The 27457-nt window shown below is 37.3% G+C and overlaps 1 protein-coding gene across 1 annotated transcript; it reads left to right on the forward strand.

The window, feature by feature from the left end:
• Window positions 1-2519: 2519 nt before the first annotated feature.
• Window positions 2520-27415, forward strand: LOC112541310 (serpin I2-like). The gene is given in 9 exon segments (XM_088132218.1): window positions 2520-2535; window positions 8160-8387; window positions 13248-13258; window positions 15541-15676; window positions 19139-19205; window positions 19207-19307; window positions 21705-21744; window positions 24735-24856; window positions 27162-27415. Coding segments are annotated over 9 exon segments (975 nt in total).
• The last annotated feature ends 42 nt before the right edge of the window (window positions 27416-27457 follow it).

Here is a 27457-nt window from a genome sequence, read left to right on the forward strand (position 1 = left end):
TTAACCTGATAAAGATCCAGAAATGACTTAAGGCCATTTCTCATAGCCCAGAGCTTCTCAAGTGTAAAGATAAGCCACTTTTCCAATGTTAGAACCCTGATTTATTTTCTGATTTATTTTCTCAGTTTCCTGATTTTTGGTTAGAAGTTCTTCCTCTTTCTTTCTCATTATTATTCCCATATGCTTTCATATGCTACTTCAAATGCATTATAATAAGGCTTCTGGAATGGAACACCAGACTATTCTCTTTTTTTATCGCCCAATGAAACAGCAAAACTAGCAACTCTACATCAGATTTTTGTGGATGAGGAGCATTCATCTGCCCTTCAGGACCAGGTTGGGACAAACTTTAGCTTTTATCAATATGTGCAAACCTTTGATTGGGTAGGATCTGGGCTAGAGAGAGGATTTCTAACATCTTTCAAGGACTTAAGAAACAGTAAGAGTATAGTCCAAGTGAATGTTATCATATATGGTAAAATCCAGCAGGGAGATTTATACTGGTACTATAATAAGCTATCTTTAAGGCAAATTTTGAAAAGATCTGGGATTGGAAGTATTTTTCCTTTGCATTTTTTAAAAAGCAACCATGGGCAGAAGCTGATGCAGGTCAAGTTCATGATGCTGTGGGAAACGTTTCTCCGTTTGCATCCAGTTGAGTGACAGCAAAGAAAGCTAAGAGGGGTAAGGAGGAAATATCACACTTTTGGAACCATATTCAGTGGTTTGCAAGAAAAGGTATGGCATGCCACCCATGGCAGTGTTGTCTATCGTGGATGCTGAGGTTATTAGAAGTGTGGATTTTTTGTACATTAAATGTTTTGCTGCAACATTTGGGTAAAGTAATGGCAATCTTGACTTCTTGATTATTTTCCCCTATTTTCACATTTAAACTAGGACTGAAGATATCTGTGATGTAATTGCCACAAGGGGCCAGGATGGACTTGGTCCATCATGATTTCTCCTTATTTGAGGATAGGGTTATTTTAAAAATTTATACAAAGGAAGGAGCAGACTTTATGAGAACCACATGCAGCTGTAAGCAAATAGGACATTTTTGCTTTTAAAAGAAATTAAAAAGTTAAAGTTTTAGCGATTGCTTATATTTTTAAAAGTAAATTATTTTTAAGAAAGACTAATCCTAGTTAAATCTCAATCTCTCTCCCCCCACAACACACACACATTTTCTTGTTTAAAGCACACCCCAAACATACATTCATTTTTAGCAGAATCTATGGCAGAATTCTCCTACATCTCGCCTTGCTGATAAAAAATTAGTTAATATTTATCAAGAATATAGCCAGAAGTTGTAGGCATCTGTCCTTGATGTACATCTTATTATACATGATGCATGATTGCCTTCCAGGAAAGACAGATAAGAATAGCTAAAACACATAGAAGTTAATAGCTTTTTTAAAAAATTCTCCATCATATGAAACATGAGCCGAGCAATGCTTTGAAAGGTAACATTTGCTATTATACACAGATATACTTTAGCTCTCTTTTAAATTTAACAGAACTTACTTTAGCTTGATACAGGTCAATTTTAATCACAGCTAGAGCTACTTCCAGGAAATTCAATATTTAATCCACTAGAGAGCCATGAGGAATTATTTTAAATGGAGCAAATTGTGAAATAATGTGTCCACCAGTGTAGATTGTATGCTGCCATGGCAGTGTTGAATTTGAACAACTTGTGGCATGAAAAGAAGATGATTTACAGGAGCCAGGTTGAAATTTGAGAGCTGAGATCTAGCAGCTCAATCTGGCCCTATTATATCAGTGCTCTGTATGATAGGGGCATAGGCCTATTTTCAGGCTAAAAATTGTGCTTAACCCTTGAGTGACACCCCATGGGCCACATTCCCCAAACTATTTATTTGATTTCTATGCCACCTTTCTGTTAAAATGAACATTTGCAGTGGCTTATGGTTTAGAACAATACTCTCTCATACACCCAAAATACAGAATATGCAATATAAAAGCAAGAATAATTAATCAGTATTATTTAATGGTCTGCCTAAAGAGAGATGTTCTTCAGATTTTCTAAAGGCAGAATGAATGAGGGCTAAAAGTAACAATGGACTACATTCCATAGCTTGGGAATGATACTGGAGAAAGTCCTTTCCTGGATGCCCAATAATAGGGATATCTTTAGATGGGCCTCTCCTTAATGTCTAGGCACATTCATAACAAAGGAGTCTGTCTGTCTGTCACTTCTGATAGTCAGGTGCTAAATTACAGGTAGGGCCAGATTTACTTTGTGAATGAATCTGACTTAATTCTTTTCTTCACCATTGCACTTGGGAAGTTAATTTTTATTCTTGGCACCATATTCTGTTGCAGTTTCCAAATAAACAGCTGTAAAATAGATACCAGCTATTTCCCTTCTGACTGTCATATAAACAAAACAGTAAGATTTTTGTCAGCCAGTTGTTATCAGTTCCCTCAAACACTGTAAGCAAAATTAGCTTCTTATGAAAAAGTGAATAGTTGGCCAAATGGTGACAATTCAATGAATGGAATATCATGAAGGTAAGACTATTGCACGCTTACATGGATATTCCTATGGAACCCAGTGGGGTGGATGTCAAAACAATTATGCATTGAACTGTACCACAGGTTTTCACTATACTCCCATCTAAATTAAACTAATCTGATAACCTGTACCTAGAATATTTCTACTTGTGTGGAATTAAGGAGACATTTTTATCAGCATGAGAAAGAGTTTGGATGGTGTTGGTGGCATTCAGAGATGTCTGCAGCAAACTATGTTGTCAAAATGGCAATACATGCACTATGATGTCATCACATCAATGCTGTCATTATGTACTTCAGTGCTGGTGTCTAAGTCCATGATGTCCCTTTGCATGTATGTGTTATTTGCCTCTCTCCTGCGATGAGATGCCCATGGTGGCAATGTGTCTTTTTACTTTGGATCTGTGTTCCTGACATTTCCAAAATCCTTTGCATCTAGGAACAATAAAGTTCAAGGGACAAGAATTCGTGTAAGGATATTTATGAACTGTTAATATAGTGAAATCTAAGCTCTCTTGTTAAAATGTTAAATTCTGCAATAAAAAGACGACTTTCAGGGCTCTTAAGGTGAGAAAATGCTGATGTACGACTTATAATGAAGTCATTCCAGAGATTGTGGTCAATAGCTTTTATGGCCAAGTCAATCCATTTTATTACAGAGCATGAAGGCATATAACAAAATAGCACACTTAAGAATGGGTCTGTTTTCATAGGCTTCATACAACACAGTTAATCTGGCTACTACATTTTCTGGATTTACACAATCTATTGAACTAACCACACAGGCTGAGTTTGCATAACACACAAAACCACAAAAAAGCTAGCCAGGTTTAACACTAAGCAAATTTAGCTATGTCAGAGAAATGCCTTTCCTGCACTTTTCAAAAGGCCAATTAAACATGCTTATATGAACATAATCATGATGTATTCAGATGATAAAGACCCTGATGATGACAGGTTAGGTTAACTGAATTATAGGGGATTAGCATGTTGTGTTAACATCCTAATCAAATCAAGTAATTGAATCAAATGATTTTGAGTCGTTAGTTTTAGCCCTAAAAACTCAAAGGCTGTTTGGGGCAAAAATAACTCTCCTGCTCAACCGTACTATCCAAACTGCTTAGATATTTCCTTTCTTCTCAGGCAAAGACAAAGGACAGGAGTTCTGTCTCCCTTGTCCTTTCATCACCTGCAACCATATACTGAGATAAAATTAGGGGCAAAAAAGGATGGGGAGGCATAAGCCCCCTCCTCAATTCTGTTTGTAGCAATACCACCTGCCTAATTTGGCTAGCACAGATTATTTTTTTCCTCTCTGGCAGAACCCCCTGAATCCCAGGAACAAGAAAGGAAGTGACAGCATCCTCGATAGCCTGGAAAACTCAAAAATGTCTGAGAGATGATTGATCCAGTCCTTCTGGATCATGTGTTGCTGGCACATACAAAAGAATGAATTGGCTGTGGGAGAGGATGATTGACAAGGTCAGCCATGTAGACATGGTCAAAGTTTTCCTTTAGCTCTAGTCTGGCTTAACAGATAATTCTTTTTTAGCCAGCAGTCTAGTCTATTATTCATGGAAGTGAATTCACTACATTGACTTTTTTCTTTTTTTCTTTTTCTTTTTCTTTTTCTTTTTCTTTTTCTTTTCCTTTTCCTTTTCCTTTTCCTTTTCCTTTTCCTTTTTTTTTTTGTAAGAAGCTTAACCCATGTTCATCTCCATATTTGAGCTTCATGACATCCTTGTGAGGCAGCTTAGATGTACTGGCCAAACTCATACATTGTGTTATTCCATGACTTATTTAATCATGATTTGTTGAATAAGTCATAACTGGTTATATTGACATGTCATACTAAGCTATAGTCAAAGAAACCGCATTGTGGCTTAGCATAGTATATGCCATGTTGCAAAGTAGACAGGACCATGGTATACACCTGAGTGGAACCAGATGTTTCCTACTTTTTCAGGTTTTGCAGTATAATTTATTTATCTGTATTTTAAACCCATGCAAACGTTTATTCTCTACTTTTGATATATTTATGCATCAAATGGCAAGGTGGGGTGGTGGTGGTGGGGAGACTGCACTACCAATCTTTCAGAAGTGACTTCAGGAACCATATATGTCCAGAGTCATAAATTTGAGATGGGTGGCTATATAAATTAGAAAAAAAAAATGAATGAATGAATGAATGAATGAATGAATGAATGAATGAATGAATGAATGAAAATTCCTTTGGGTTCTGGGCTTCAGATTGCCCACCTTTGTAATAGGAAGTATATGCTCCAAAAGGACATTGATAAAATGGGAAAAAAGAATTTCCATTGCTATTTAAAATAGGGAATTTACCAAGTCAGATATTCTGAAGTCTTAATGCAAGCTTCACCTACATTCTTTTGTGCGGTACCATATATTGATCTTGCACCCTTCCTTAGGCAGAAAAATCTGTTCCCTACTATGGAATTCCTCTCTTATATTAGGAAGTGACCCCCCCTCCATTCAATTTCATTAGAATACAACTTTCATCACTACTGAGCCCTGTATGGAAGTCTATAGGTTTTATACCCTTTCCTTATCTCTATATCATTCAATGGTAGCACACAGTTATCCAGCATATCACTAATTCAGAAAGTTTAGAAGAGAATTAAAGGACTTCTGCTCATGTCTGCGTGAATAGCCAAGATAGTAGTGTATCAGTTGGAGGTGGCATTAATAGAACCATGTGTTCTGAGTAGCTTCATTATATTTGGCACTACACATATTTCCTCTGGAGACTGGGCCTAATTCTGGCCAAGATATAGAGAAGGCAGGATATAGATTAGAACATGTAATGGATAGAGGAAAATCTGAAGAATTATGAATGTTTAGCATGGAGACCAGAGCATCACAAAGGAAGATGAGAGTGATGTTGAATTTCCTGAAAGATTATATATGAACGTTTTTCTCCACTGTCTAGGAGGACGGGACTAGAATAATCCAGTTAAGTCAGATGAAGGAAAATGTTCTTTGAATATTATGATAAACTTCTTAATGGTAAAAGCAGTTGATAACAGAAGCAATTATTAGTAGCCTTCTCTGATTTGTTCCTTCCAGTTGTGTTGACATACAAACCACATAATTACTAGGCAGCATGGCCAATTGACAGGGAATTATGGATGAATTATCTGGAGGATGTAGGATTTGAATCTGACTGAAAGGACTGTGAATTTTCCTGGAGGCCTTTCTTCCAGCAGAGGCTGGTCAGCCATCTTTTGGGGGATGCTCTGTTACTAGATTTATTTATTTTTTTGCACTGGACAAAGGTTCTTTTTTGGATGGATACACCTGCCTATGGCTTCAGGCAAAGCCTTTTCCATCATCTTCTCAATGTTGCAACTTGGACTTATAGAGATATGAAAGAACTCTTAGGCTTCAGACTTATGTATATTTGTTTAGTAATTTGCTCCAGTGAACGCAAATGGGCTTTCAATTCAAGAAGCATACAAGGAATTGCTCTTTTATTCTTCCAAAATATGTGAGAGTTAACCAGAATTTGTTCCTACTGCTGTTCTGCCTTTGAATGGCTTCATTTAAACAGCTTAGAGCATTTTACATGTTTGATTTTGAAATGAATTGTATTGTACCTTAAACAGAAACTTTTTCCTAATGCTTAAATGTGGCAAATAAAAAGCAACTTGCATATTAGAAGAGGTATATATATTATAATAAGGGCCAATGCTAAATGTTCAAAGCCAGTTCTTTTCCTAGTAGGATAAATAGAGGATGTAATAAAGCACTCTTAGACTGGCAATTGAATTTGCAAATGTTTCTGTGTTTTCAAAATTCCATAAAGTCAATTCCTCCTCATATGTACTTCCCTAATTTCCTCCAGTCCCTGAAAACATTAAAAGTGCTATTTCCTAATTAGTATCTATTTAATACTCTGTGGTATGGAAGGCAATCTGTAGGAGTATTTACTGAACAAGATGATCTGTTAGTGAATGTATTCCTATTTCTTGCATCCATGTGCGCTTTGTCTTTCTATCCTGTGGATAGATATGTGATATTAAAAACTTTCATATCCTTTATATCATGGGAATATGAATCTTGGGCAACAGTTCCTGATGTGGACACATTCCATGAAGATGCCATATGGAACAGAGTCTATCAGGGTTTGAATAACCTATAATGGCTGGGTTTATATTTACATTAATCCATAAACCACTATTTAGACAATGAAACTAAACAAACCATGTTATAATTAGTTGTGATATATGATCTTGCCTACTTTAAAAGCTAAAACTGATCAGCCCTGGAAATCAACTGGTAATACATTTCCAAACCGGTGCAGCAGATTCTCAGTTTTTAAAAGGTAGAATTTGGTACTGGTGCCATTTCTGCATGTTTAGTTATCCCTAATACTGGCAGCCCATCGGTAATGACCATTTGGAAGCAGATTGAATAGGCCCCACAAGTCACTTGATCCTGGTCTTTCCTACAGTAATGAGGTGAGATTCATTTTCATTTAAAGCATACAGTTATTTCTAAATGTGTGCATCTTTGAGTCAGGGTGGACACCTCGTGATTGTCAGGATGAGTCCCTGCAGTTTATTTAGCAAGATTTCAGAGGTGGTTTGCCATTGCCTCCTTCCTAGGCCTAAGAGAGACTGACTGGCCCAAGGTCATCTGGCTGGCTTTGTCCCTAAGGCGGGACTGGCACTCATCATCTCCTGGTTTCTAGCCAGATGCCCTAACTACAACACTAAACTGGCTCTCTTGATATAAATTAGCATGTGCAAGTTTTATTCAGTTCAGTCCTCTTTCCTAGCAATGCATTTTTTAAATTGATACATAAGTGCTGCAGTGCCTAAGGCAGGGCAAGGCTTTCCTAGTTACAGTCTTAATCTCAATTACATATCTACAGAACTCCTTTGCCGGCTGGATCACTTTGCAGTATCTTTTTTTCCATCGTTTTATCAGTAAGCTGCCTTAGCCTGTTCCTTGTGATGAAATACACTGTCCCCATTAGGAGATATCCCTCAATAATAATATAAATATATATCTTGAGGCCACCTCAAGATATTTTGCAGCCATAGAGTAACCCTTCCATATAAAAAAAGATGACTGGTCTAATAAATGAAACTTATTAAATTCTGACAATGGGGCAGCATCTTCCATTGCACAGAAGGGCAGCAGGTTAACTCAGGGGGTATGAGGGAAGGTTTTCTGGAACAGACGTTTCTGTCCCACCAACGACATATTGCAGCAGCCTTACTAACTCTGCCTAATAATAAGGCTGGCCTTCAAAACAAATTTTATTAAGAGATCTAAAACCTAGGACAATCCCAGTTTATTAGAGCTATGCCCCAAGTCATTTGGCTTTTCAGTCATGTAAGAACAAGTCGGACCCTCCTGAGAAGAAGCGACACTGTTTTCCTTGTGTATCCTTCATTTTTCTAAATAAAACAGCATTTGTGTCATATCTCAGAAATCAATGGTACCTTCACAGGCAGATTTTCCTTAGAGGGCAATCTGAAATTTCAGGGGATTTGAAAAACATGTCTCTCTTGGATAATGACCTTATTACACATCTGGTTTGTGTTCTTTGAATGAAGATGTTAACTCTTAATGCTTATTTTCTTCAGGTGAAGTGCTCGTGCAGCTCTGGACTCTGTTCTCTGTCCCCTCAGAAAGAAAGGCAGTTATATTTAATCTTGCCAATGCCCTCCACCTTCAAGAAGGATTCATAATGAAAGAACAGTATCTCCATAGCAACCAGGAATGATTTCAGGCGGCTGTAAAGCTGGTGAATTTCCAATGCTCTAAAGCTTCTGCAAAGGCCATAAGCATTTGGGTAGAAAACAAAACAGATGGTTAAAAAAATCCACCCTCTCTTCAGCTTTTTTTCCTTTTTGTTTCCTTCATAGCAATTGCTAGTTAAGCCTGGTTGTTTCCTTCAAAACTCAAGTTGGGCGGCTAAATGTGTATTTACCTAAAGGGAGTGAAAATCATGGGGAAATTCTGTAATACGCAGCACAACTGTATTCTTTTCTTCTTTGGAATAAATACTGAAAGTAAATTTTATTTCATCAAACTGAGGGAGAATTGATAGGGAAAAATGCAGGCCAATTTTTCTGCATGACAGTAGTTCTTGCAAACTTCCTATGAAGCAAGTCTCTTGGGTCTCCCTATCATCCTGCAATGCATCTGAGGAAAGAAAGTTCATCATCTTCCTTGTTTCCTTTCTCAGATAAACTGAGGATTAAGATGTCCTTGGGTCAATGGACAGAACAATAGAATAGCTTGGGGGGGGGGGGAATAAAAGAATATGTGGTAGCCCTTCATCCTTGGATACTTGTTATGGTGAGAAGCATCTGAAGGTGAGGGAGAGAGGGATCTATGCAGTGTTGACCAAACTTGGCCACTTTAAGATGAGTGGACTTCAACTCCCATGGCTGGCTGGGGAATTCTGGGAGTTGAAGTCCACTCATCTTCAAGTGGCCAAGTTTGGACAACACTGACCTATGGGAAATGCTCTAGCCAAGGGGAAGTTAAAGAAACAATGATTTGAGCATGGTGTAATTCAGAAGTAATCAATCTGTGGCTCTCCAACTGTTGCTGAATTCTAATTTACAGCATTCTTTGCTAAGGAATTAAAAAAATGAATGACAGCAGCAGTTATATGACAGAATAAAGAATTGGAATGCCCAGTCTTGGAAAATCAGTGGGACTAGGTTTTAAGACATGTAAAGCATACTTCTTAAGACTTAATGAAAACAATTTATCAGAAAATATTATTTGTGTCTAATGGGTTCCTTCAATGAATGTTTAAAAGGAGTTAGATATTAGATTGCTTTTGTGTTGACACTGTAAGAAATTTGAGGGGTTTTTAACTCACATGGTATTCTGTTGTCCAGTCATAGCTTTGTTTTTGTTTCAAATCATATGTTAATACAACTTTGGAAAGTAATATAATAAAGAAGTAAATATGAAATTAAAGTATATTCCTAAAATATGACGTGTCATTTTTTGTGAAAAATCTTGGCTCTACCAACCCTGGGGCTCAGGAAAGAGGATAATCTTATGTAAATTGAAATAAATTTATCTTCTGATCCCAAGGAATGGATTCAGTATATAAGTGTGTTACCTATTTCTGAAAAACCTTTATGTTCCAAAAATGAGAAGATGAAGCACTATGATCTCAATTATAAGCTTAAGGACTGAACTGATTCTCTGTTGATACTATATGGATACATATGGATATTTTTCCCCCTTTTTTTCTTTAATTCCTTCCTTTTTAATGTTTCATTTATTTTAACCACCATCAATGTAAATAGATTATTTTCTATTCAATTTTTTATATTCCACAAACTTCCTTCAGTATTTCATCAAGCTACACCCTATATACTTTGGCTTCATATTTTGTTTCAGTCCAAATAGAACAGTGATTTAGTTTTGAGTTTAAAAATATACAGCAGTAGTATGCCTTTACCAATTACATGGAAAGCAGAAAGTCAATGGGTAAAGCTTAGTACCACTGAGATGATGGCATGCGCAGTACTTCCACAACTGATATATTTTGGACTGACACATTGGTCACTCATTTATTTCAAATAATGGAGATGAGTTCATTCTAGAGATTCACATTTCTCTAAGTTTATATGGCAGGTCTTGGCTATTCTGACACCAGATGGTCTAGAAAACTGGGCCAACTTGTGAGCAATCATATTGTATGGTCTCCTGGGGGCTAGTTGGTAGACTCACATTTTTTGTATTTTTTTATAAACCAATACTGGGAAAAAAAATCCTTAATGGCTAAAATGGGGACAGATCAACTGTGGTGAGAATGGAGGAAGAACCTCTTGCACTCTCTGTATTAGGACTACCATATCTAGGTTGCAAGGATATACAGTACATGACTGGTAGAGGGGGAGTAAGGCAATGCAGAAAATTGTTTGCCATGATCTATTGGTCATCTACTCAGTCAGATAGACCTATCTCTATGTCTCCCTTTTATCTTTATATGGGGGGCGGGGGGAGGAGATAATGCAACAGCAACAGAATAGACACTATTGGTGAAACAACCCTATTTTCCAGGTGCTCTATGTTCTGTGTCTGAAGGCTAGAACGGATGATTAACCACAGATTAACTCTCTATTCCAGATCTAGATGACTTGAGAATTAGAGGTTATGGTAAGAAACCTTAGCCATAATTTATATGACTTGTTTGATCTATTAATAATTTCACCCAAGCTTCAGGTCCAGATGATATAATGGATATGTTCATGCCACATGTTGAAACAATGAAAGGCCAATGGCTGAATGCTCATAACTTGTTAGGCTTGGTTAGGCTAACTTTGACTAGTTTTTATGTGGTTTAGCCTGTTCTGCCTTGACTTTGTTTAGTATAAACAGAGGGGGACAGAGATGAACTCGGACAAGCTTTCAAGATTCTGTTATTATACCTTATAACAATAAAGTAGCATCCAGGAATCCCTGCAGTGTCTATTTCTTGACCTGGCCTCCCTTGAAGGGCTGATAGATACTCTTTGTTGTTTTAAAAGGGATTTCAATTTTAAAATCCAAATTCCTTGTAACTGAAGGGCAATGCTTTCAAATGTAAATGGAGTGCAGCTTGACTGTCTGACCCGAGGAGACAGGAGTCTTTGATGATCTAGCAGAACATAAGGAAACCTCTCCAGCTGATTCTGCAGACCAGATGTAACCCCCTTCCCCCCACCCCCCAAAAATTGGTCCTTTCCTAAGTGGGGTTGGAAATGTAATGTCATTTGAACACAAATGGCAAATAAACTGAATGCCATCCGCCACTCAAAATTTCCCAGAATGCTATAGCAGAATGTTGTTCTGGGGAACTATGAAAACAATGGAAATGGCAGGTGACTTCTCTCCATCCCAGTGGCTGCCTTCAGAGGGATCTATAGATGGAAAGGCTCTTCCACCATCCCAGCCATTCCAGGCTGTTCTCACCTGCTGCTTCTGTTAAAGATGAAACAAAGGACCAATAACAGCGAAACTGACCAATCTGACAACATAAATGAAGAACTGTCAATTTCACCTTGCTTTTCTACCCTTTCCAAGCAGAGACGGTCAAAACTCTTACGAACCTATCATCTGCCCATTTTCATCCAAAAAGATATTCTGGAGATAGTCGAACACTTCACTAGACATATGGCTTTTCAAAGGAGAAGGAGACTGTCCTCTTTTTTATAACACAGCAACAAGAAAGGAAGTGAATGTTGGAGAAAGCAGTTTGACCTTCAAAAAGGCCGCCTTCTGCATTGTATGGGGTCAAGATAATGAGCAATCATCCTTGAACAGAGCTAGTGCTTGGACAGTATTAACCAGACAGAAAATGGCATTTTCATTATTTTCTGGAAGCACCTGAGGATAGCTACAAATATTGATTTTTCTGTCTCTTGTGTACTTGTTAAAGGTGCAAGGGCTCTGTCTGGTTTTTATCTACATATACACATTTCTCTCTCTCTCTCTCTCTCTCTCTCTTTTCAGAAACTTCAGGTTTTTAAAATATTTCATCTACCAGGAAATATGTTTCCAATGATCTATTTTTTCTAACTATAAAGAAGGCAAATATTTAACCTGCTGAAAGCAAATACCCTGTTTCCCACAGCTGCATAAATTATTACTAAAATACATGAGAAAGAGGAGTTCATTTGTTTGGCTATGTGTGTCAGTAAAACACAGCAGCATTTCAAGATGAAGTTGGAAAGAGTGTCAAGAAATGTGATGTCACTGCAAACTTAGAAACAGAGGACCTGGCGAAAGGTCAGTGACACCAGTTGATTTAGAACCATTTATTCTGGCTTTTTCAGGGAACAGTGGAATCAGTGAGCTGTAATTTCAGTTTCATGTCCCACAGACCCAGACTTAGGGCACTCTGCCCTAAAAGTGGTTTCTATCCTACCCAGCTTTCTTCAAAGTGAGCACTATGGTTTAATACTTTGGTTGGCTAATTTGGCCATTAAATTTTCAATTGCTCCTTGAATAGCCTGATCTACAGGAATTGGCGGATGATATTTATCTCCATGCTAAAAGTAGGTTCTCGTGCAATTTGAGACCTGTTCTCAAACTGTTCTTAACAGTGGAAATATGATGTAAAAACAGGGCTTAAATACATGGATGAATAAATAATTCTGATAGAGATACTTACAAGCTAAAAGAGAGAGACAAACCTTTGGATTCCCCATCCAATATTATAATAGTACCATGGGAGCATTTTTATCTTGCAGAAAGATTTAAAAAGCATCTTTTTTTATTAACAGACCAGTTGCTCAAATATGCTTAAACTGGAATTCACCACATTTAATTCCCATTTTAGTTGGACTTGCAACCTCATGATAAATAAGCCCCCTCTTTTCACTGGGACTTAGTTACAAGTGCTAAATATGATTTTATTATTTATAAAATGTATAGGCTGCCCCAATCTATAACAACTCTGAGCAGCTTACAAAACAACACAATAGAAAGCACAAGGGTACAAAATTAAAAAGAAGAGTGAAGTTACAATAACTTCAATAGGAAGAAATGAAGCTACAATAGTTTCAATAGGATTTATTTACAAGAAAACCTTAGGATTGATGGTCAGTTCAATGATTATATATTCAGTTGTTTTGCTAAACTTAAATTGGAATTTTTCAAGAGATACTCAACAGCAGGGGCACAAACCTGATATGTCTCTCATATTTTTGAGATAGGTTCCATCAGAGCCAGTGCAAATGACTGTTCATCAAAACTGAAGATAGAAATTAGGTGTAGGACATGTTTAACTGCTTCTTGGGAAAAGAGACATTCTTCCAATTCCTCAAAAACTAGGGAGCAGTGGTGCTTCTACAGGTGCCATTCCCTCATAATGTCTTCCTTTAAATTTGATTTAAGAGTGGAAATCTGGGGAAATTAGCAGAAGGATAGAAAGATAGAACATCCACATATCCTGTTGGCCATGTCATGGCTAAGTTAGTGGAAGATCATGATACCCTCCTCTCCTCCCATGGTAAAGTCTTCAAAATCCCCTTAACCTTTGAAATAATCTCTAAAATAAATGGGAACTGACTAAAAATTTGAGAATTTTGAGAGCCAGTTTGGTGTAATGATTAAAGTCCTGGACTAAGACAGGGGTAACCCAGGTTCAAGTCCACCCTCAGCCATGGAAGCTTACCGGGTGACTTTGAGTGAATTACTTCTCAACTCACTTACCTTTTTCAGGCAGAAATAGGAGCTCTACCTGGAGGTCCTTGAAGAAAAACAGGTTAAAATTGAATACATAAATGACCTGCAACATGATGAAATAAAGGTGAATAGTTGGACTTTCTTCTTGTTAGCATTTGTTCTGTCAGGGATCTCCTGGAAGCAAACTCCAAAATCTACTTCGAGCATGATTCCTGAGGGAGTTTGTTTACATCCTTACCCCTGACAACACCAGTCATTTATTTAGTTTCAATCAAAAAGGAGTAGGTTAAGGGCTTTTCTTTCTTCTCTGCAAGATGGAAATAAATATATAGACCATACACATCTGGATCGAGGCATCTGAATTTTCGTTTTAGAGTACTACATAACAAAATAAAACAATAACATTTAAGGAAGCAGATGTTTGTCTACCCCCAGGTGGCAGTGCCTAGACAATCTTGTCTGGACTTGGAAGCTAAGCATAGTTGGCCTAGTTAATACTTGAATGAGAGACCTTTGGGAGTCCCAGAACTGAGGGCTACACTGGAAGGTTAAAAAAAAAAAAGGCCTGAAAGAAGCCAATTGCAAATCATTTCATGTTCTTGACAAGAAAACTACTGTACATGAACATCCTTATAAGTCTCAAAGATCTCAATGTTTTTGAAGTTCAGTTTGAAGGAGAAGTCTAAAATATGTGCCAGATGTCTAACCCTACCCATCAGGGAAGTTTTATTTTATACCTGGGAATCTCAGGATCAAGGTTAAACTAGAATGTAATTCGAGTTAGAGAATGAAGGGGAACCTGTGCTGGGATAAATCAGTTCTCAATAATTTAATGCATCTCTTGGTTGTTTAGCCTTAAGCCCTTCTTTCCAATCCACCTTCTAAATGCCCCAATCCCAGAGGGTTTAATTGTTTTCCAACTACAAATAAGTCAGGATAATGTGATGACATCCCACTCTGTATTGGCAAAAATTAGCTGTGGGTAGCAATCTTAGGTGAACAAGGAATATGTCAATATCTGGGAACAAAGACAATGGGAGCTGTCCTAAGATAACAGATGACACTTTTGCCTTGGGGATGTCAGAAGCAATAGGTGGGCCACATATCTATTCTTATCCACATGTTGAAGCCATTGCTACTAGGATAAGCCATATTTCTACTGATGGCCTCAAATGCTTCTTGTTCTATCACCTAGTTTTGTCAATTACTTTCAATTTGTCTCAGTCATAGCAGAAAATTAGCTAACAGAATTCTTCAAAGTGATTGTCTGATGCTTTACTCTGAAGAGTCTACAGTTTGCTGCAACAGGAAAATGCTCACTGGTGATCTCTAGACACTCTAGCACACCTAATGATTTGCCATTAGGGAGCAGAAAGCAAGATATTAAGGATCCTCAGAGCAATAATTGATTTTCACATAGCAGGAAATTACCCAATAGCAGGTACAATAGAACTTTGTTCTAAAGATCCTCCGCAGAGTCACGCTGGCATTCTGAGTGAGTGAGATTGCCTGGGCTGCTGTCAGTTTCTATGACACTTTGACTACAGTGCATCACTCTGGGGATTTCTTTGGTCTTGATGAGCAATGTTACCCATATTATTGTTCTAACGCTGTACATATTTCTCACAAAAAATGATAGACTTCTATGAGTCAAGTGTATCTTGGCAATTCAAGAAAAAGCTAATGCATTACTGTCAATCTTATTCTCCATAGATTTTATTTATTTATTTTATTTATATGTCAAATTTATATCACCGCCCAACTCCCCCACAAGGAGGGACTCTGGGTGGTGATATAATGAAATAAGATCTATGAAATAAGAAATCTTATGCAAATGATGGTCTTGGTCCCCTCACTAGATTTTTGCTAATGAATGCATTTCTCTTTAAGGGGAACTGGAAGCAAACATTCGAAGAAGAGGACACTCATTTGATATATACTTCCAGATCACTGCAAAGCTTGTTAATCCTAGCATCTCTTCTCAGTTTTCATGTATATACATTGATAGATGGATACTATTAAAGCTATGAGAGTGAGCACTGATCTCAAGAACGTCATATAAACATCCAAACTAACACCAACAAGCCCTTCTGAATAATGTTGCAGAATTTAAATAAGAGGAATGAATGTGGCATGATATATCTGTTACATACTGTTCTGCAAAAAACAGGTAAACATGCTAAAACCATAGGTAATATATCAACCTTGTTAGATGAAATAGTACACATAATAATATTCCCCTAATTCTTGTGCAATGATTAAATAAATGACAATAAAGTCCATTTATAGTGGACTTAGGGTGGAATGTGAGGGTGACCTTGGAAGACGGGGGGGAAGAGATACTGTCTAGGGAATGATCAGATAAAAGAGAAGGGAGACCGTGACAGAGTAATGGCCAGAGAAAGAAACTTAGGAAAGACCTGCCCTAACTACTCAGGTGGTAAATATGGAGGGCAGGAGATTTGTGCTTTCAGACTTGCAAGATTCTGTTAATGTAGCCTTACAATAATGTAGAATTAGCTCATCTAGTCATGTTTCCTGTCTGGTTTACCTGGGAGCACTAACATGAGTTGACCTTCTGAGAAAATGTTTTTGCTGAATATACTATAGGCCGGGGAAAGTTGGCAGTGAAAAATGGCTATTATTATTATTTGTAAGGATGCTTACAATTAAACATTCAATAAAAACAACTACAAAACATGGGAAGGTACATAAAAATAATCTCAATCATCTCTCATCATTCATCACACCTCACACAACATCCATGGCTTGTTTGAAAAATCAGGTTTTCTAAAACAGAGAAGAGAAGGGCTGGTTGGACCTCTAGGAGACTGATATTCCAGAAGATGTGAGTAGCAACAGAGAAGACACATCTCTGAAATCCCACAACATGGCAATCTTTAATTGAAAGGACCCAAAGGATGCCCACCCTTTCTGGGATGGGCAAGAACAATCTATCTCTGCTATCTATCTTTAAGATATTGCTAAAGCAATGAGGCACAAGGAATAGCTAAAATTAGTGTTTAAACCAGTAAGAGAACTTATAGTACACAAAATGAAAAACAGCCTCAAAGTTTATGTTAGATTTATGATATTAATAGATTTGAACTTCTGCATTCCCTGAAAATTAACTAAGTAATTAAGATCATAGAGACTACCAAATGGTTAAGCAGAAAACGTTTATGAGCAATGGTATTGGTTTATTGATTATTCTGCTTTACCATCAAACTCTCATAGTACCTTGTAGAGAGATTTATTCAAATACTTGATCTGAAGCTGCCTAGTTAAAATAAAAATGAGACAATAAAATAATTGTGAGAACATAATTGAAAACCCTAATATGTGCACACATGCGGGTGCATGTGCCTTCAAGTCAATGTTGGCTCCTGGTGACTGAGTTCTAGTCCTGCTTTAGGGGCAAAGCTAGCTGGGCAACCTTGAGCCAGTCATTCTCTCTCAGCCCTAGGAAGCAGGCAATGGCAAACTGCTTCTGAAAAACCTTGGCAAGAAAACTGCAGAGGCTTGTCCAGGCAGTTGGTAGGAGTCAACAGTGACTTGAAGGTGCACGCACACACACATGCAGAGCTTTATGTCCCATTTTCTCCACTATTATACCCTTTGTTATATTCATTGACTCTTCAATAACCAACATGAGAAGTATTTTGTTTTGCTTATCTGTCGAGGCCCACCAAAGAAGTTCTCAGACCTTTAGTAAATATTCCTGTGACAAATGACACATTCTTTCCTCTATAGTTGCAAATGTGTTTTTTTTCTGATTTCTGATTTACATTTAATTTCTTTAAATCTTCTGAGAGCAGTGCATTCCCAACTGTGAACCCCAGCACTGAAGCCTTTGGGTGATATAAGATTTCAAATGCATTTTTCTTTGAATATTTTTTTTCTCTCTAAAATATAGATGGCTTTAAAAAGAAATGACAAAACACATCAAAGATGCCTTTGTCAAAATAATAAAGCTGAAGTGACAGCATTCCAATTAAACTATCTATTCCAGTACATGATAAATAATTTCCAATTGTCAAAATCACAGCTTCTTAATTCTCTCTTCTTTTCCTGAATCTAACCTGATATATTAAATTAATCACACTCAGAGCATACCAACCTTTTTTCTTTAGCAAAATGAAGGTAGCATATGATTTATTTTGTTCTGATTTGATGTGATTTATACTCTTCCTTTTTGGTTGGGCAAGCACTTAGGGTAGCTAACAAAATGATGTATATGTAAAATGCTGTATCTTTACGGATTTCCTAAACATTTTAAGGGGGCAGTCCATTTTTTCTATGCCAGAAAGATGAGCCTCTGACAGAAGGAAATAAGTCACCAATCATGAAAGGTTATGCCTTTCATAAAATGTGTTAGGTGGAAAAGTTCCTACTAGAGTTCTTCTGATTTTTTGCTAAATAGACTAAGAGGGCTCTCTTCCCACAAAGTCTAACAGCAAGGACATCTTCTCCTGTCAATCTTAACAACCAGACAGTTTCATAATTGGAGAGGTGGTCTCTTAGGGTTGGCAGCTTAGCTTAAATGGCACTAAGTGTTCCAAATCAGAAATTCTTGCAATACAATATGAAGATCCCTGTGTGCCTAAAATGTCTGCATCACTGTCTAACTTGTTGAGTGAAGCAGCTGGTGACATTCCCTTTATCCTTTTTGAGTACTGTGGCTATAGATGGTCATGGAGTAGTAATGCAGTTAGGGGTTAAGTGACATATAGAACCAGTAAGGTTCCACTTGGTGCTATAAGTTTCATATGACTGGCATCATTCCTTTACCTTCTCCATTTATTTTATGGAAATAAATATTGATCTGGTCATGATGGAAGATTATAAGGCAGCCTGGTGAAAATGTTTCTACAAATTTCTATGTATTAAAGTACCTCTAATGGGGATGAATTGGATAGCAAACATAACACCACTTATATGCTGTTTTTCTTCTATTATAAAACTCAGAACCCACATAGTTTTTCAGTCTTTTCAGCATTTTTAAGAAGATTTAGGGTGAAAAAGCACACTCTCTTTTCTTTATTACATCAATATCCTAGCTTTTCATCCCCATATTTATGGCACAATTAGGATAAAAAATGTGTGAGCTGGCAGCTGTATGTAGTCTCTGAATGACTGGGCCAAGATCCCCTCATGGAGATGGAAGACTGAGTAGAAATATAAATAGATGTTTCTCCAGTCCTAATCTGGCATTCTAACTACTACAGCATGCTCTGTTACTTGAAATAACAAGAAGCTAGGAAAGCTAATATATGTACATATGTTTGACAGTTCATATTATGGATTAAGAACCTGTAATTATCACAGCTAAGAAGGTAACTTCAGTTCACCTCCTAAATTTCATTTGTCTCCTTGCCTGCTAAATCTTTTTGTTCTCCTCCCCACCCTTTTTACTCAGTTAATGAATCAATTATTTCTGTCCTTATATTTTCTGATCATAATGTGAGTTACCAGGTTTTAGAGTTGCCATAAAAAAGAAGAATTCATTTTCATTCCGATACTTCCCACAGAAGATGTGGCTATTGAAGAAGTAGAAAAACTCACTGCAGTTGTACTAATAAAACCTGGTTTAATTGCCCATTTATTACCCATTAATACATACCCATTAGATTTAAAATACCCATTTTGCCCCTTAAAACCTTTACTGCCCCAATGCAAAAAGGGGACTATAATCTGGACCACCCACTCTGGGGGGCTCTGGAGGCCACAGATACAATGCTAGTGGACTGCCTGCAATCTCTGGCCACACTTTTTGCCCCTCTGTAGCATGCCAGCTTCATGTTTCAAATTTTATTTATTAAAATAAACTTTTAAAAAATCAGGATCTTAGTGGAAGCCAGGGGAGATGTTTTGGGAATTCTGGCAACTGCGGGCAGCAGTTTGTGACCCCTGTGATTTATCAGTAGCAGAATGTGTTCAATTCTAGCCTCTTTCCCTTCCTTTGCAGCTTACTGTTAGTGCCTATGCCCAAATACAATACTCAAGAATATTGGCTTCCTTCCCTCCATATGACCCAGGCAATCAAAGTTGCTCAGTGAAAACTGAGTTCAAGTTATCTTCACTGCATCTAATAACAAATGTAGGTAGTGGATGGTGAGGGAAATGGAATCACATGGACCCAAGAAAGAAACTTGGAATTTAAATCTCACAAAAACAATATTCTGCTTGCTTAGTATTAAATAATTATAAATATCATATTGAAAAAGGATATTGGAAATATATTTGGGGGAGTATATGGAATAAAATGCTTCTAACCATTTATGGCAAAAATAATGGCTAGGGCCTTAGTTGTTCCTCCTTACGTTTTCCACCTAACAATATTACAAACATTGTATTCTACCATACCCCTGGAAAAGTAGTGAAATGCCTCCTGTGACTTCAGCTCTTTATGTAGTTTGTATTATTCCAGAGGAGGGCATAGATGACTCACTTGTACAGCAGGGGTGCAAAATCTGAGACTCCCAAGAACACATGTGGTCCTCGAGAACAGTCACGGATGGCTTTAACAAACTGACACTGATTTGTAATTTTTAATGTGACAGAAGATGGAAAGTATTTTTTTTCAAGGAAAATAATCATATGAATTGCAATGTAAGTAAGTTGAATTAAAATGTACACAACATAAATGTCTGGCTTCAAGTAGCTAAGCAGAGCTTTACTGGGTTAGATTACTAAGAAATTCCAAGGGCATAAATTAGATTGGGAAGCATCTGAAGAGAAGGCAATAGGAAGGCAACTTTGTACTGTTGCCAAGAAAACTACATGGACATGTCCATGAAGTCATTGGGAATTGAGCTTGACCTAAAGGAGTTATACTAGATAAAATAAAATGTTGCTTTTCTCCTGGCTTTGGCTACTTTTGGGAAGACCCCTCAGCCTAAAAAAGTTTGCATGTTCCTGTTATACAGGAATCCTACCATTAGGTGGATGACAAATCCCTTTGTACTGTTATAGATCCTATTGGTTCTATAATGTGTGCAACCAGCTTATTTGTGAGATGCAAGAATTTTATCAACAGTACATCGGTGTTTGTATATGTGTGATAGTTACATATTCTGGGAGATTAGATACTGCTGTCTTCCCACTTGCACCTAACCATAACATAAACATGCCCTGGCCACATATTTTTCCCCTGTGACAACATGACATTGCCTTCATCTTATCCCCAGCCCTTGAATCAGACAAACTTCCTTAGTTGTATCAATAGTAATATAGTCTATTCTCATTTTATCTCACAATGACCAAGTGCAGCTACAAAGTATTGAAAATCGGTTAGGCTTTGTCAGCTATTACCCTGGAGGGAAATCAAGTTGATGGGCTATGACTAGGAGCAGAGATAAGATAGGGAGATATTATGCGGCCAACCAATTTCAAACTAGTATAATTTTCTGCTAACTCAGATAATGAGTGGATTGGATGCTGATGTTGGGGAGGGGGGTTGGATAGCACTCATGGACAGACAGTTCTAAAAATTAAAAAAAAAAGTAACAGCAGCACAGGAAGATGGGGATTTCTTTGGGTTTTGTTGGTTTTGTTTTGGTTTAGCATGTTAATCTTTGAACTGGTAGAGAGAGACTAGAACAATATGTTAGTAACTTTACTACTAACTTCTTCATTTGTAACTTGTGGAAAAGCAGACTTCCAAGGAAGAAATGGTGGACTGAAGAAGGCTCCATGAAAAGCGGAGCTGATGACTGCGGCAGGATGAAGTGCTGTCAAGTAGAGCCGCTCTTTGATAATTCCTCTCCAGACAAGGAGAGGACCTGACATCACCCACAAGTCCTCCAGACAGCTCCTCCTTGTGAGGAGACCACAAGATAGTATTCTTTGAAGGGTTTAGAGCACTGGGAGATGAAGGAATAGCCACCTTTCTCAAGCTGCGGTTGGTGCCTTTGAAAGGGTACTAAATTTGCATATTTCCTTTTCTAATCACTTTTGGAAATTGCCTGTTAACTGCTTTTCAGGTATTAGAAATCTTTTGATCAACAAGTCTGATAGCACCAGGTAAGCTTCTTTCAATCCTAAGCAAAAGAAAGTTTTAACTGTAAGTTTAAGAACTTTAAAAAAAAAAAAAAAAGGAATAAACAGCAAAGGGGTGATTAAAATTTTGATTTTAGAAAGTTGAAAAATGGACTAGAGGTCCAGATAAATTTGAAATAAGAATCTGGAATTAAATATAAATAATCCTTCCCATGGGAAACTGCTTTTGTTTTGAATTAAAAAAAAATAACATAAGATAAGACTTTAAAAATTGGACACTAGAGGGAACTAAAGAGTACAGTTAAAGGAGAAGAACATTCCAACTCAACTTACAATTACAGAATGAAGCAAAACATTTTAACATTGTACATTTTGAAGGATATTTTTGAGCAACCAACCCAGAAGTTAATTTTAATAGTGTCTGCCTCTATAGATAGACTGTGTCTAAAAGAAGTTATGGAAGAAGATTTGCTATCTCTGGTAACCCTTAATGCTGACTTTTGCTGACATCAGGACTGAAATGATGAGGTTTTATGGATTTGTTTACAGATAAGAGATGGGATATGGGAAGAAGAGATCATTTGTTGTACTTTAAGACAAGGTAATAAGTTACTAAAATTGTTTATACTTGTGATGGAGATGGGAAATCACATACACACACACACACAGACACAAACATATATTTCTTTACTATATTTATATTTATATTTTTTCTTTCTTTTCTATTTCTGTTTTCCCCCTTTTTTCTCTTTCTTTTCTATACCTTCTACTTTTTATTCTTTTTTTTTTTTAGTTTGTATTAGTTTTTACTGTTGTAATTATAATTGTTAGTAAAATTACTATAAAATATACATTGTGGAAAACATGAATTATATTAGTGAAATAATTTTGGATCCAATTTAAATACTGGACTGTCCTCCAAAAATCTGGAAAAAGGAGGTGATCTATAATAACACAATCTAGTTATTTTTAAATTGCAGTCAAGACAATTTATTACTATCTCACACAATAAATCAAATAAAACTGATAAAAAGTGGCTGTTACAGCTATCATGAAACAAGATGTCTAAAAAATTCCAGTATAGTAAAAGTACTTTAAATAATTAACGCTTAGTCACTGTCAAAACAGAATTTAATTAAGATGGCATAAAAGTATTCATAGGCTTACATTCAGCATTTTCTCATGACTTAACATATGATTGTAATTTCTCATCTTAGCAAAACATTAAGGTTGATCAAGAATTTTATTGATTTAAATTTCAGTAGAGTCATTTCTCACTATTGTATCTGAAATAGGTAATTGCCATACCTATCACTCTGAAAAGACACATCCTTAGTTCTAATCCATTATATTTTGCTAGTTTTAAGATCCTTTAGGAATTAATTTTGTCAGGAGGCCACTTTGATGAAGGAATGGAGTTGGAGTGCCAAAGACACTATGTAATATTCTACATTGATCTTTGTAGCATTTCCCAAACAAGTGCTGTCCAATGCGTTGGGCATTATTTATATTTATTTATATTTCAAATTTGGTCACTGCCCATCTCACTAGGGAGTTACTCTGGGTAGTTTACAGTAAAAACAAGAATATTAATTAAAATACAATAAAAACCATATTCATACATAAATAATCTTCCAAGGTACTGCTGGTAGATAAGGATATTAACCTACAGGAGCATCTTCAAGGTGCTAGCCATCCCAGGGCTGGTTGCCCCTCTTCTCACCCCATACAAGTTGGCAGAGTCAGGTCTTCACCTCTTCCCAGAAGGTCGAGAGAGTAGAGGCCTGCCTCACCTCTGAGGGGAGGGTATTCTATAGGGTGGGGGCAACAGCAGAGAAGGCTGTTCTAGGCCCCACCAGTTGACTTTCTTTTGTTGACGGGGTCTATAGCATACGCTCTCTGCTTCACCAGGTGGGATGGGTTGATATAATGAGGGTGAGATGATCCCCCAGGTAACCCAGTCCCATGCCATGTAGGGTAATAACAAACACCTTGAATTAGACATGACAGCAAACTGGGACCTATGCAGCTCCCACAGCAAAGGTGTAACATGTGCCATCTTTGGGGCACCCAAGATTTTAAGATATGGCATATCCTTAGAACAGCCCTTTGCATTTGATGTGGAAAGATGTTGATGTTGCATTAGGGACCAGATAGAAAGAGATCAATAGGCTTCAAAGCTGATCAGTTCCTCACCTTAATTTCAGTAACAAAGACCAGTGAAAAATAAAAGTTCAAGCTAACCATGAAAGTTCACATTAGAGTTTATTGTACCACAGAATAAAAATATGAGCAATCCTCTCTTAGTTAATAATAAATCAGGTGGATGGATTCATGGATTATATGGATAAACAAGCTTCCCAACACAGATTACATGGGTAAACAGACTCTACAACAAAAGCTTAAAGAAACAAATCCAATTTTAATCAATGCAACTTCTACCTAGTTAAGATTACACTGTCGAATGTTGTTCCACTCATGCAAGTTCCTGCCAGTTATGCCTGTATATAGCTTCTTTTGTTCACATCTTTTGTTAGGCAAATACCTTTGTACACGGAGAGAATCAGAACTATTTGCATAGTACAGCAAATCTTTGACAGGAAGGTGTGAAGTAGGCTGGGATAAAGCTTTTTCATTGGAAGGAATGGAATAAAAAGTTTCACTTGGCTGTATCCAACGATTTCTTGTAGGGTACTAATTTTATATCAGGAGTGAGCAACCTGAGGTTTTGGTTTAATATCAGAAGCCTTCTGTAAGTGATGGGCTCAGCTGTGTGATAAGAATGAGTGGATAGGGAGGAGGAGGAGGAGGAAGAGGAGGAGAGGGAAGAGGAGGAGGAGGAATAATAATAACAATAATGATGATGATGAATGGCAGAAATCAAGAAAGAAAGGGCATCCTTCATCATTTTAGGGATGGACCCCACTAATTGCTGGGTTATAATCCTCCACAGATGAAGTCTGAGAGGATCTGGCCCTTAACAGCAAAAAGATTTCTCACTTTCAATCTTACAGTATATTCAGTTCCTACAGATTTACAATAGAGCAAATGGTACACTTGAAAAAAGTTTTTCAGATGCTCAGTGTTACTGAAATATTTAATAGTGGATGTGACCTTTCAGGAATAACAGATGCTTTGATTTATTATGCTGTTATTGCTATTGTGAAAATGTTTATTTTCAGTTCTCTTCATCTGCTATAATAATGTACTTTTAATGAGGAATGTTCTGGTATTTGTTCAAGGACAAAGAAAAACTCTGCTTTTTAAAATATATAAAGTACATTATTCAGGACTCTTCTTTACTATTCAGACTTCAAGTTAAGATATAACAAAGAACCGCATTCAAAACAAAACAGCCAAAGAGATTTTCCTCAAGTGAAATTCAAAACACAATGGATGATTAGCTGAAATTCAGAATTTTGAAGTGCACTTCAAGAAAGCAGTTACATTTCTCAAAAACATTCTTCAGAGTCTAAACTTTTCACTATATTTCATCCCCACACAATTCCATAGCCACTAAGGAGATTTCCCTCAAGAGGAACATTGGAGAAATCTTCATGGAAACAAGAATGATTCAATGGAGGAAGTGTTAAAAAAAGTGTATCAAATTCATGCAATTACTATAGCCTTCATACAGACATTGCCCTCACCCCCTATATTAGAGGTGTGCAAACTGTAGCTGAATGAGTCACATAGCCCCCAGTACCCCCAGGATACACCTTTAAAATTTGGCAGCAAACTGCCCAATAAAAGTAATGCAAAGTTCTTGCTAATTAAAATTAAAAGATCCAATAGATCCATTAAGCCAGTTGAAGGTCTAACAAACCTGCTTCAGTTTAGACACTTTTCTCACCCCAATCCCTCCCCCCCCCCCCGCAAAAAAGAAAAGTGGGCAAAAGGTTTGAGCATTCTGAGGATTTAACTCTTATTTTCTCCACCCAGGATGAATAAAAATTGCCCCTCTCCCTCTCCGATTAGTGCCCAGAAGAAAGTTTTGTGAAATAACAACATGTAAAAATAACATCTCTAAGGCTAGTGAAGATACTTCACATTTCATTAGTGCAGAGCATAGCCTTAAAATAGCAATCCAGCATAGTGTCAGGCAAAGAAAATGTGCCTTAGAAATTATTTCAAAAACAAAGAGGAGGTCAGAGACATTCTCAGGGAATGGAAGAGGGTTCTACTTTGTTACAAGATGGCCAAAGAGTGTGTGTGTGTGTGTGTGTGTGTAATATTGCATTTTTCATTGTACAGCCATCTTTCTAGCATTTGGCAGCCTGCTTGCTTTCCCACATTTTAGTTAAGTCCTTTTATATGTTCCCCCAACCCCTAACTCCTGCTGTGCTGCCTCATTGTGGCAGAGGAGTATTCCTAGGAGGAATGAGTGAAGAATGTTGGGAGTGTACAACAAGAATATATACTCCATTAGAGTCATCTAGAATAGATACTCTAACACAGGGTTCCTCAACCTCAGCAACTTTAAGATAGGTGGACTTCACCTCCCAGAATTCCCCAGCCAGCATGGCTGGCTGGGGAATTCTGGGAGTTGAAGTCCATTCATCTTAAAGTTGCTGAGGTTGAGGAACCCTGCTCTAACAGGTCCAAGGATTGAAGGTCATCCCAACTTCCCAGCTAAAGCAAGCAGGCACCTATATTGGACAGCAGTGCTTTAGGAAAATGTTGGAGGTGGATGCTCTAGGTGACAACAGCAAATATGCCTTTTCTGTTAATTTCATACTATGTGGGAAAAGACAATGGTAAACCACTCCTGTAAGAAGACCATGTGGATAGACAAGATAAAGTGATTGATGGTATAGTACTGGATGATGGCCTCTCAGGGTGGATGGCAATCAACATGTGACTCAAGAATAGTTCACGTTATTTTGTGTTGGACTAATTGTGTTGATGATGGGACTAGATTAAAGCCTTCCAGTTGATTTGGTGGTAGCTACCCATCTTTAGAACTTCCTCTTCTACGAGTTACCTCTTTTCTAGCAGGCAAACATTTTTATTCAGGAGGGACTTTGTACTACATCATGGATGGGTGGCAATTATTGGGGTGGGAAGCTGTACTTAATGTTTTTTTGGCAGCAAAATATGGCTGTGATGGAAAGCGATAAGGATCATATCACCCATAGATAGGGCCAGGATTTTTTTATCCTTTTTCTGATTTCTTTTAAAAATCTTTATATTTTAATTTCCTGCTTGGAGCTGCATGTTGCCCATTCTGGTTTATCAGCTGATTTAGCTGCTGAACTCAGTGCATGCTGCCTGTTTTAATAATATTTTAATGTATTTATTTATGCATTTAATCTTTTTTTTTCTTTTTGGGGGTAGTCTTATTTATTATCCATCTTGAATTCCAGTCCTTGGTGGTAAGATAGATATAAATTAGTATTTAAAGACTGCCATGTGCAGACTCTTTATTCCTGTTTTTTCTCCTAATGCCCACATTTCTAAAGCCATTGAAAAAGTCTTAATTGAAGTACCTGAAGATGGAAGTGAAGCTGCAGGATCTACAAAGAAGGACACAACCACGTGTTTATTCAAACTATGGGATGCTGAGGGTCAAAGACCTATTGGCTATCCTCACCTGGTTTGGCCAGTTGGCCAAGACAGTTTACTGGGGTGTGGTCGCTGCACATGTTACAGCTACTTGGAGCTACAGGTGAGAGCTGAGCATGAGGTGGTCTAGCCCAAGGAACTCCAAGAGACAATGCCAATTCAGTCCAGCTAT

The sequence above is a fragment of the Python bivittatus genome, unplaced genomic scaffold (assembly GCF_059951505.1).
Source record: "Python bivittatus isolate LINGU-HERP-01145 unplaced genomic scaffold, Pbiv_v1 ctg000980_np1212, whole genome shotgun sequence".
In the NCBI taxonomy this organism is placed as follows: domain Eukaryota; kingdom Metazoa; phylum Chordata; class Lepidosauria; order Squamata; family Pythonidae; genus Python; species Python bivittatus.